A 12,680-nucleotide genomic window follows, 5' to 3' on the forward strand; every position below is an offset into this window, starting at 1 on the left:
TTCTCTGTGTCTCTCCTTTTCTCTGTAAATCTGCTTTTCCAACAAAAATAAAAGAATTTTTTTTAAAGAGGGTGAAGTATTCTTTGGGTCTAATTAATAGCTCCAAATATAATGTCACTACACCCAATAATTTGATTTCTAATTATTTAAATCCCTTTAAAAAAATCTATGTACAAAAATACCCTGTGGAACTGATGTTACGGTAGTGGGACAAGCCACCTGCTCATGACATCAGCGTTTCATGTGTGTGCTGGTTTGAGTCCTGGATGTGCTGCTCAACTTCCGATCCAACTCCTTACTAATTGCTTGGGACAAGCAGTGGAAGATGACCTAATTACTTGGGCCCCTGCCACTCATGAGGCCGACTTGGATGCAGCTCTTGGACTCATCCTAGTCTAGCCGAATCTTTGTGACGCTCCGAGGAATAAATAAGAGAATAGATGATCACACTCTTTTGGGCCCTCATTTTCTCTCTAACTCTTTCAAATAAATATTTTTTTGAAAAAGCCTATTAAATTTGGAATAATTTCTATAATTATTTTTCTACTTGGAAAAACTACAAATAATGGTTAGGTTTTGATGGATACAATTGAACTTAGTTAGAAAAGGACGTGCTATAGTATGGTTCTGGATAACAAGTGATGAGCTAAGCGAAAGGACAGCAGATCTAACTCTGAGTAGTTACAAGTTGTTCTGATAGAAATAAACTCTCCCTGAAGTATTCTCTGTGTATGATTCCTTGGGCACGTTCTTCCAGAGACTTCCAGAGATAAGGCTCTGAAGAACAACAGTAAACTTTTAATTCTTTGAAAAAAAAAAAAAAGACAATTTTGTGGATGTCTTCCATTTCAGGTAGGAGAGTATGCAAAAATATTCTCTTTCAATTATTGTGAAGTGTTATAACAAAGTTGGTGTTAGGTTTTCTATTAAAAGCCCTTTGAATTTTTTCCATTTAGCTTTTACTCTGTGATGGAAGAAGAGCTCCAGGGAAAGCACAAATTTTCTCTTACAACACTTGTCTTTTGCTATCTTCATTAGATGTGAAGATGTCTCATAGCTCCCCATCTGCTGACCTTGACATTACCTTTATGTTGATTAAATGAAATGTGTAGAGGTTTTTCATAGCCTGCCTGTCTCCCAACACACAAATACAATTGCAAAAAAGCTAGAAGTTGAATCAAGCAGTGCAGTTATTCACATTGTATATTACATTTTTCTCAAAAGCATTTGAGTTACATTGTTTTTCTGTTTTAACCTACATAATGACAAAGGGCATTCATGCGCAACTACTATTTACAAGTGTGTTTTTCCCACAGGAAATGTCTTACATTTTTTTTTTCTCTGACCAGTCATGCTCACAAGTTTGTTTATAACCAGAATGTCTAGAAAGCACAATTATAATTTTATATAACAAGTAATCCTTAACACTTGACTGTTTAAAAAATGGAAATAAACTTGAGTAAACATTTTTATTTTATCGACTCTTTATTAGGATATTGAGATATTGAAAGTAATGCATGTTAACTACAGAACAATATTGCATTTTTTTCTTGAAGTGCACATAATATTACAGACAACACGAACACATTATTTTTGCAAGTTTTAGAATTAGTAATTGTAAGTTGAGCAAACTGAAGTTACTCTAAGCTTCTGTTCACAAACAGCATGTAGTGTTTTACATATGTTGATTTTTTTCCAAAATTAATGTTATAGGTCAAGTGCATATATTGTTATCAAGCAATTATTTTCATTGTTTTTTCATACATGCAGACATCTTGCTAAATATATAGCTATCATGGCTACATATATTTAAGAACTAGTTAGAATAGAGAAAGATGCTGGGAAGCTTGAGTTCCTTCAAATCTTAATTCAAAACAGGAGATTTTCATCTATGTCTTCTGCAAAAAAAAAAAAAAAGACACTTTTAGAAAGAAGCAAAATCAGTAGCATAAACAAAAACACCGGAGTTGCCGGATGAAAGAAACCATCTACTAAGGCAGCACGATGGTGATGTGAACATTACCCAGAAACTTGTTGAACTCTGTCTTCCAATGCCTCACTCCTGTCCTCTGGAGGCAAAACGCCTGGGGTTTCCCTAGGCCAACCACACACAGACATGTGGAAAGCTCTGTGGGCAATTTCGATTTAGGGTTGAGCTATTCTGATAGAGATAAAACAGGTTAGAGGGAAGCCTTAAAGAGTGTCAGTTCTATCAGGGGAGTGAAACTAACAGAAATAAGTAGAAACACAATTACATTCCAATCACTTGTCAAAGAATTTATTGCCATATCTTTGTCTTCACAGCACCCTCAAGGAGGCATAAGAACACTCCTTACCAATATGACCTGCATCAACTCAGTACCTACTATACAAAATTTTAAAGTAGATGAATTACAAGCATTCTAAATCACTGCTGTGTCAAGGGCACCAGGCAATTTTCCTGCCAGATACACATTGTTATCTCGCCTAGACATGGGAGAGATCATGGACTTCGATGCTTTGCTTTGTTTTGTATTTTCTGTTGCATTCATGACACGGAGATAATAATTTCATGACTTAAAATACACTGCACACCTACTTTTTGACTTGTTGCTTTTGTTCAGGTGAAAAAAAAATCTTTCCTATTGACCTAAAGGCTAATTCCTCGGCCTGTGCTCAAGAACTGTTCTCACCGTCTTGAGGAGTCTTCTATTTCCTCCCTTCTTTCTATGGTGTTCACATTTGCTTTTTTTTTTTTTAACCTGGGTCCCTCCCAAGAATCTTGAGGGGCTGTATATCCATCTAGGGCCTGCCGGTCAGGAATATTGGTTACATTTGAATTAATGATCGAATGGAGTGCTCAAGACTATTTTATCCCCCCCAAATGCTCTCTCAACTCTGTGCAAACTCTAACTCTCTTGCTTCCGCACATTCACTCTTTATCCTTTCTCCTCTGTCATTCATTCTCAACCCATAGATTGGGACTTTCATTTTTTTCTCTTCACCAGAATTGCTCTTACCAAGGCCACTCAGGGCAGCCTTCTCTACATCCGGTGGACACACGTTCAGAGTCCTATCTGTTTGGGCATCTCAGCAAGTCTGGGACTGCTGATCTCTTTCTCCTTGAAAATCCTGCTTTGATGTGGTGCTATTTTGTGTTTTCCTTCATTTCAGGAAAGTCTCTTCCTCTTGTGTCCTCTCCATTCAACATCTTCATTGGTGTTGTTTCAGATCTTTTATCATACGACCTTTTCCATATAACTCACATACATTCTTTGGGGGATTTGATTCATTTCTCTGCTGCCAATGGCTATTGTCTGTGACTTATCCCCAGGTAAGTATTTCCAGAACTTTGTCTTGAAATGAAGACTCATATACTTAGCTACCAGCATTGCATTGGCTCCCAGCTAGTCCTTATCCAAAATGGCATTTATCCTTTTTCTTAAGTCTTCTAGCTTTGTGTGGAAGGCATTTCTAGTTTCTTTGCCTCTCCAGAGCCAATACCTTAGAGATACTATTTCTCTTTCAGTCTTTCCGCCTGTCTGTTTCCTGCCCCACACAGATTTCCTATCAAATATTGCCTTCATATTGCTACATACTATATGTGTCCATGCCAGTCTCCTACTTCAAATTCTCATCCACTCTTGCTTGGATTTACTATGACATCCTCTTAGGTCCTGTGGCCTCGGCACAGTGTAACCACAGGAATCTTAACTGCAGACCCAGAGAAACTATTTTTTTTGGTGATCCTTGGTACTTTTACTTAATGTCTATAATTGGCTTAGTAAGATCTGCATACTATGATATGTTTACCCCATTAGTTCCACCTTGAAGGCTTTCATGAAGATTAACATGACCGTATGTGAATGCTCAGCATGTCATAGACACTGAACTAACCCCTCCTCCAGCTCTCTATGGAGAACTTTCTCTTTACAGATGGAGAAAAATGAGCCTCTCTGAGGCCAGGTGGCATGCCTCAACTCACCCAGCTAGCTCATCCAGTTTAGGTCACAAGCACTTAAAATTCAGGAACACACTAACACTGATCTTTTACATTTCTTTTCTTTTTCTTTTTCTATCTGCTTCTCAAGGCAATAACTTGTTTACTCTGACTGAATTTCTAATGTCTGTTTTATTGGTATGTTATGTGATAATTCTTTCCCTTCTTCAAAATGACATAATGACGGCCAAACCACAGCTTATAAACAAGATAATCATTAGTTTCGTAAGTCATTGGACTTTAATTCCTTGCTGCTCCTCCCACACAACTGTCCCACATGCAGTCTGGGCGAGCTTACACGAAGAACTGCCTGATTTTGTAAGAAGATTTCTCTTTTCCATGAATGATCTATGCTCAAATTCGTCTTTTTTTAAGTGAGTCCTATAAAAGCATATGCTTCATAAAAGCACATGCGTAAAAATATCCCATCTTGGCTAAGTTTTCCTCTCTTGGCAGGTTGAAGGACATCAGCACTTCAGTATTATTTAATGTGTGTGTGTTTTTTTAGTTATATTTTTATTTTAATGACAGAGAGGGGAGAAAGAGCAAGTTCCTAACTGCTGTGTTATTCCCTAAACATCCACAGTGGCTAGGACTGAGTTAGGCTCAAGTGCAGAGCTAGGAACTCAATCCAGGCTTCCGTGGTGGCAGAGATCTAATACTTGAGCCATTGCTTGAGGAAATCAGAGTCCTAGGCTAGAGTTGGGCTTTGAGTCTAGGCACTTTGATATGGAACATAGTGTAGCTACTGGGCCAAATGGCCATCTTTGTTTTGATCAATTTGGGAGGTAGAAAAGACTATTCTAACAATTTTTAGTAGCGCATTTGATGTCGTAGAATATTTGTATTTGTAATCCTGGTATTGCATAAACTTGTTAGGAAATCGATGTTACTTGCACAGCTCTGATCCTTAACATCTGATTATTTTTGCATCAATGCTAAAAGTGCTTCTAGAGTATATGGTATCTATCTTTCAAGCGTGTCCCCAGTGATCCCCTAGACTTTATGCTTTCCTCCTTTGTTATAACAAGTTGTTCAGTGTGATCAACATAATATAGAAGAAACAATGGAATAGGCTTTGGTCTTGGGTCCTCTCTCATTGCTCATGCTGGAGCAAACTAAACACTAGGCTAGGAACTGCCCTGTGGCCAGGGCTGTGGGGGAGATGCTGAAGCTTCCTGCAAACAGCCAGCTCAGCTTAAGAGCAGAGTCTTTAGCTCATGTCAAGCTATTGGATAGCTGGCACTCGCTGACAGCTTGGCTGCATCTAATATGAGATTCTGAGTTGCAGCCATCCGGGGCAAACTCAACCTCAGAAACTACCAGAGACATTTTAGACTGCATTGACAACTAATAACCAGAACTAGGTGCTTACAAAAAGAGACATTGTTTTGGCCCATTATTGCTGTGCTTGTTTTACAGAAGAGTAATACAGAGAGGAACTCTTGTGAATTACCTATTTTTCAGCAAATAACAAAGTCTTCCTTCTTTCAGTTTTTCTAATACCAACCAATGTATCTATGTACATAAAGAATATTTTAAAGGGAAATTTCCGTAAATTTACATCTTTTTGAGAAACTCTGACCTTTTATTGACTTATTTTTCTTTACTGCTATATATTCATCTCACATGTTTGTCATAAGCATATCTAAAACATATCTGCTATAGAGATTTGATGATCATGGTTGTTTTACATCCAGTGAATGGTTTTGAATGCTCACCTTTGGGGTATATTGATTTTATACCTTGACTATTCAAACAAACCATGCTTGCCGGGAAAGTCAACTCTAATTTAACAAAATAAAAGCAAGTAGATCAAGAGAAAAACCCAGGGTCCAACATTGCCATACACCAGGGTATGCCACAGCTTGCAGTATTGACATTGCATATTGGAGTGTGTGTTCGAATCCTGACAACCTTACTTCCAATGCAGTTCTGCTAACACACTTGGGAAGGCAGCAAAAGATGGCCCAAGTCTTTGGACTCCTGTTACTCACGTGGGAGACCAGGATGCAGTTCCTTGCTGCTGAGTTGGGCCTGCAACAACCCTAATTGCTGCCATAATATGTGGGAGTGAATCAGTGGGAGGAAAATCTCTCTCTCCTCTGCTCCTTCTTTTCTGTTTCATCTTTTAAATAAACGAATCTTAAAAGGGGAGACATAACTCAGCAAAGCAAAAGTCTGCATTTAAGTTTCTCCAATGCATGGAGTAGGTAAAGAACCCACAGATCTTTCACTTCTTTCCATTCCCCTGCCCCTTCTCCGAGGCTGCAGCCATGGCTCAGTTGTGGATAAAGACATCTGGGCGCATAGGGTGATGTAAGATCCAGTCTTTAGCTGTCAGTAATGAATTTTAAGAACTCTTTTGACATCTCCCATTGTCAGAATCAGGCTTGTTGTGTTACTTTTCACATGTTTTTATTTATTCATTTATTTTTGAAGTTTGACCCAATATCCAGTTTCAGGATGAGGGTAATATAAACAAGGACAGAAGTCTTTCTGAGAATTAGCACAGCTCTCTGGATTCATGTTGCTCTCTTAGGTTTAGCCAGCCGCTGCGATACCAGTGTGAGTTCATCCTTGCTACTGTTTAAAACTGGTGTCATAAAAAGCAATGAGAAATGACTTTGTAATAGCAACAGGGGCACCACTTGGGATGCTACTGCCTTTATTTAAAAAAAAATTAAAGATTTATTTATATTTTCATTGAAAAGTCAGATATGCAGAGAGAGAGAGAGAGCGAGGAGGAGAGACAGAAAGGAAGGCTTTCCATCCAATATTTCACTCCCCAAGTGACCATAACAGCAGGAGCTGAGCTAATCCAAAGCCAGGAGTCTGAAGCCTCTTCCAGGTCTCCCACATGGGTGCAGTGTTCTAAGGCTTTGGGGCATCCTTGACTGCTTTCCCAGACCACAAGCAGGGAGCTGGATGGGAAGCAGGGTTGCTGGGACCAGAACCAGTGCCCTCATGGGATAACAGTATGCTCAAGGCAAGGACTCCAGCCACTAAGCCACCGCACCGGGGCCACTACTGCCTTTTTGTCTCTGGGTTTCAATTGGAACACATTGTGGGACTGTACTTGAGACCTTCAGGGTTGGGGCTTCCTTGGGAGGAACAGGGCATTATTTTTCTTTGGCTAGCCATGACTTTACCTTCTTTTATTCCAAAGCAGTGGCCCCACTCCTTGAGGGTGATGTGCTTGTCCTTGTTTGGGTCACACTCCTCAAAGAAGCGGGTTATGCAGTGTTCCATGGGCACCAGAGACGCTCTCAGAGGAGCGAGCTCTGAATGGGTCAGGACCCTGCAATGAGAGAAATTGCAGCCTATGAACTCAGTGGCTTGTGTCTGGAGGATTAATCTTTAGAGTCACCAAGAACATTTGCTTTTTTCTTCTATAGGGTTGCAAATAAATAATACATTCATATGAGTAAAGCTGGTAGCTTACAGGATGTTAATTTAGTTCTCTTTCTTTATGAGAACTGTCTTCCCTCTTCTCCAAATTTATAATGGGAATTACATTTGTACAACTGGATTCTCATCCAAGAGTTATTCCTGGTTGCTCTAGATATGACACATTTGGGCCAGTTTTGGATCAAGTTGAAACAAAAAAAAGTTGGGAGAGTCTCTCTGGAAGCCTGGACCTTACCTCATGTGTAAACCCAGGAGCAATGCTATGCCCACAATCTGTTGTTTTTAAAACTTTTTTTTTTAAATTTAGATTTCTGTCCACATTCATTTGCCATTTCAGCATTCAAGAATTGAACTGAATAACTTCCCAGCTCTGCTCAGATTGCCCATTTGCACGTTGTAGACATGGCCTCTAATTAGCACAGTAAATATTCTTTACCTGTCCATAGGATGCTGATCAAGTTCACTAAACTGCCAGTGCACAGGGTACACATACATGTGATAATTTTTCTTGAAGTCCCTCAGGAGAAGGTCAATGGGATGGTCCCCAGCCAAGAGTCTCTTTTCATCCAGATAGATTTTCTTCACCTAGGATTAGGTAGGCAGATTGTCAGAGCCAGCAGGCAAGTGTAACAGAATTGCCATTTGTTAAACTTCACTTCAAGAGTAACAATACAATGACAGCGTATAACAAGCATCATGCATGACCCAATTAAGTGTCTCCTAATCAATACTGTACACTTTTTATGTCTACATAAAATAACAGGTATTTTTAAGAAATTGGTGGTTTTTAGAAGAAAGTGGGGTATGTTCAAAAGACATGAATTAATTGTATCAAATGTTCCACCATGTTTATCACAGCATTTGTTCATGATAGCCAAGATACCAAATCAATCAAGAGGTCCATCAACAGATTGGTAAAGAAAATATAGCATATATACAATGTAATATTGCTGTCATAAAAGAATGAAATTATCTCATTTGCAAACAAAAAATAAAAATGGATAGAATAGGAGGAGGTTATGTTAAGTGAAATAAGCCAGATCCAGGCAAATACTGCATGTTCTCCATTGTAAGTGGCATACTCCATTCTTTATAATCTGCGTTAATTCTAGTGTCTGCTCAGTCTCAGGCCCACAGTGTGTACTTGCCTGGCCATCCCTACTTGAAATCCCCTTGCCCTTTGAATAATATTTTCAGAGCTCTCTGGGACAAAGGAGGGTAGAAATTGTTCTTGAGACATGCTCATTTTATGAGATGCTCGTCTTATTATATTAGCCTATTATTTACTGAATAGCTGAATAACTACTATCAATCTACAGGATTCCAAAAGGTTCTCTTAACCACACCTACCAACTTCCCACTCGAATTTCCTTTGTGCTTCACGTAAACCCAACACCTCTCAACTGACTTTGATGTCTATTTGAGAACAATGTTTGCAGTTGTGCACATTTTCTGCTTCTCACAAATGTCTATTTCTTTACTGTGTTATTTCCAGAAGCTTATAGCCACCTTTTCCCATCTCCTGTGAGTAGAAGGAATTATTGAACTGATGTTCTCTTCCAGTTACCAGTCCATCTCTCTTTTCATTGGCATCCTATTCTGTCTTTGACGTTGTCCACTCAGAATTCCCTACTAAGAGCCACCTCCCCTACCCACCCAAACAGCTCCAGTAACTATGATCACAATGTGCAAGACCAGTGGCCAACTCTTAGTCTTCACCCCACAACACAGAAAGAGCATTCAGTGATTTCTTCATAAATACAGTTCATTCCACCTGACAACGCTCATATTTATTTGCTGAATTGATTATATTTGCATGTATTTTCTACTTTTGAATGTGTTGATGCATGTTTGCATGTATACACACAGATACAGACATATGCTCACACACATTTGTTTAGTGTCTGCCTAGAAAATAAACTTGCAAAGGCAGATATTTTGTTTAGTTCATAGATCTTTACTATATGCACTCAGTAACCATCTAATGGATGAATTTTCTCTGGAAACATCTGGAAGCAACAGTTTGAACTTCTAAATATATTTTTAGTGTACTGCTAGCAAGGCAAGTAGTAGATTTCTCTTAGATCATATCTCTACATTTAGTCTGTGAGAGCAAAAATATTGTTAAGGTTTAAATAATATGTTTGGACCTGATCAGCCAAATGCTGAACATATGTTAACTTTGCTCAACTATTGGTAGCCTTATTCAGGCTTCTGCCTGTTTTGCAGGAGGAAGGCAGTTTGACAGTGTCCAAAGCCTAGTGGCATGTATGGTGACCCCTGTTATTCTGTAATTCATGTGGGCTGACCAGGTGTGAGGTGGCACTGTAGAGACACAGGGAGCCCTCCCAGCCCACCGCAGTGTTTCCGGCTCCAGCTATGTAGACAGACAGTTGGTATTCAACTTATGCATAACTTACTTTGTTTCTCTGCTTCTCATTGAGATACCCAGGGTGTTCAGGGTTAGGTTCATACAGCTGCATGAGGATATTCTTGAGCCAGTCTCGCATCCGTAGAGGAAACTGAGTCACTTCAAAATCCGTGCAAGCAGGAATGGCTGTTATCAACAGAAAACACATTGTAATCATTGGTAAGTCCTCATTACAGGAAGTTTAATACCTTCCTCACTGCCCATTACTCCAACAGTGGTCCTTAATTCTCGTAGCAGAGGAGAATTTTTTAAAGATTAATTTATCTTTATTTGAAAGGTTGAGCGACAGAGAGGGAAGGAGAGAAGGAGGCAGGGAGAGAGATCTTCTGTTTGCTGGTTCACTTCCTAAATGACTGCAACAGCCAGAGCTGGACCAAGCCCGGTCAGAAGCAAGGAGCTTCATCTGAATTTCACTCATGTGGAACAAGGGCCTAGGTATTTGAACCATGTTCTGCTCTCTTTCATCAATAGAAAGCTGGATTGGAAGTGGAGCAGCTAAGATGCTGATGTGGGATGTGGGTGTTGACACTAGCAAATTAACCTGCTGCGCCATAATGTTGACCATGCTTGGGGTATTTTAAAAACAATGCCTAGCTTCCATTCAGAGAAACATGAACATATAGGGGGAATAGAGAAATACAGATAGAGAGACGGAGGGAGAATAAGAGCAAGCACTACCACCTACTGATTTACTCCTCAAATGCCTTCAACAGTTGAGCTGGAGTTAGGAGCCAGGGACTCAACCCAGAACTCTGATGTGGGTGGCGGGGACACAATTACTTTAAACTACACCTGCTGCTTCCCACAGAATGCTTTGACAGGAAGCTGGACCTGAGATCTGCCATGGGCATCCTGTTAGGCTTATGTCCACCCTCATCACAGTGTTTTCAAAGCTTCAAGAGTAATTTTGATTTTTGTGTAGAGCCTAAGAACCAGTGCTGAAAAGTCAGAGAGCTGGAATTCAGAGATAGTGGGCACCAGAGCTATTTACTTTATGGAATGTGAGGAAAAGGGAGAGGTTAAGTCTGTCATTATTGTGACAAATAATGCTAGATCTCAGTGGCTTACAGGAATAGAAGATGGAGATCCCAACACATAGAGCTTCAGAGTTTGTGGTGACAAGAGGAGAGGGCAAGGAAAATCACACACTAGCCCTCCCATGCTTCTGTTCAGAACTCACATGAATGATTTCTGCTCACATTTCATTGGACAAAGCACATCAGATGACCACAGGGAACACCTACATAGTTAATCCTCTCATGAGCCTGGGAGGACAGAGGAACTGGAAACACATTAGCACTGCTAATGTGGAGAACCACTTAATGGTAAGGGGAGCCAAACACAATTGGAAGCATCCTGAGGAAGGAAGACAGTTTAGAAAAAACTTCCAGAAGAATGAGCTATCCTACAGTTTCTTTGCAAATGCTTAGCTTAGACTGGGAAGAGGGGAAGTAATTTAATAAAATACCAATGATTCATGTCTAAATGGGTAACGTTATCATAGTGGTTATGAGCCCTGGAAGCATTAGAATTGCCTAGGTTACTTAAAAATACAAACAGAAAACTCCAGTGCTAGTGCTCCAGTCTACGTCAATTAAATCCAAATCGGTTATGATTAACAAATGGGAATTGCTCTCCTCATTTTTAAAGTTTCTCGGTTGATTTTAGAGTGCAGTCTGGATTCAGATTTCTTGTTTGTGTATACAAAGATAACTTCAACAGATTTCTGGGACAATTGAATTGCAAGATAAGTTTACTTTTGTGCAAAATAATTTTGAAGTTCATACACAGCATTTTTCATAATACACATTTTACATTAAATTTTAAAGACCCTTTATATACATGAATTTCAATATTTGTGTTGCACCAAAATAAACAACAAACATCTCTTAATTCCATCTGTTTGGACACAATTTTGAACATATTTGGATTCATTTGAAACTCTGAAATTATGGTTATCAGGAGTGATGGGATCTTACATTTGCAGGCACCAAAGTAATCCAGCTGCAGCTGGTGCCCCTTTTTGGTCCCCTCCAGTTTGCATTTGGTGGCAAACAGGTGACAGGAGCTAGTGTAGGTTTGATTGTCAGTGCCACAAACCTAGGAAAGATAAGCAAGAGGAAAAGCTGATACAGGCAAGTGCTGATTGGAAAACACTCTACTCTTAAAATTCCAAGGCTATCTGATCACAGTGCTGTGCCAAAGATGTGATCAGATATTGAGACCATTAACATCATGATTTTCCCATTTGGCACCAAAAATATCAACAAACTTTACCAAAGCTGCTTTACTTTAGATAAGCTTGAGAGAAGGAAAGTACAGATGTGCCAAGATCAGAATGAATTGTAAAATGAGTTTTCCAGCTCAAATGCTATTACTACCTCTTAATGAAGCAATTTAAACTGATTTTGCTGGCTTCTGTTCCCGTTCAATATTACATCAACTGTTAGGTGTAACCTGTGCATCTATAATTACAAACAGCTTCACTTAACTCTGTAATCTTTGCATGCCTCTTAAACATGATTTTGTTGAATACTTACTTGGTCAAGGAGTTTTGCCGGAGGACAAGTCATTGGATCTTGGCAAACACAGTGAGGGTTTCCATGCAGGTCAGCCTTACACACATGCCCTCGTTTACACTGGAAATTCACACATGAATCTAACAGAAAAGTTTGGACAGTAAGTTTATAAAAAGTTATATTGATATTATAAACACAAAACCGTTTACTCAATGAACTTTTGTTAGTGAGGGTGAAAAATTAAAACTCTTTTCAAAAGAAAAAAAGATGTATTTGGAACACACACACACACACACACACACACACACACACACACACACACACACAGCGAGAGTGAAGC

General features: G+C 39.3%; 1 protein-coding gene across 1 annotated transcript in view; it reads right to left on the reverse strand.

Moving 5' to 3' along the window:
- Nucleotides 1–1,466: 1,466 nt before the first annotated feature.
- SPARCL1 (SPARC like 1) overlaps nucleotides 1,467–12,680 on the reverse strand; it is a 41,288-nt gene continuing 30,074 nt past the window's right edge. The window contains exons 6-11 of the mRNA XM_040966837.1: nucleotides 12,362–12,480; nucleotides 11,801–11,921; nucleotides 9,811–9,947; nucleotides 7,827–7,975; nucleotides 7,132–7,280; nucleotides 1,467–1,898 (exon numbers count right to left, since the gene is read on the reverse strand). Of these exons, the coding sequence (XP_040822771.1) occupies nucleotides 1,870–1,898; nucleotides 7,132–7,280; nucleotides 7,827–7,975; nucleotides 9,811–9,947; nucleotides 11,801–11,921; nucleotides 12,362–12,480 (704 nt within the window). The 3' untranslated portion in view covers nucleotides 1,467–1,869. The remainder of the gene's footprint in view (nucleotides 1,899–7,131; nucleotides 7,281–7,826; nucleotides 7,976–9,810; nucleotides 9,948–11,800; nucleotides 11,922–12,361; nucleotides 12,481–12,680) is intronic.

The sequence above is a fragment of the Ochotona curzoniae genome, unplaced genomic scaffold, assembly GCF_017591425.1.
Source record: "Ochotona curzoniae isolate NIBS_2020 unplaced genomic scaffold, NIBS_Ocur_1.0 scaffold_4506, whole genome shotgun sequence".
Classification (NCBI taxonomy): Eukaryota; Metazoa; Chordata; class Mammalia; order Lagomorpha; family Ochotonidae; genus Ochotona; species Ochotona curzoniae.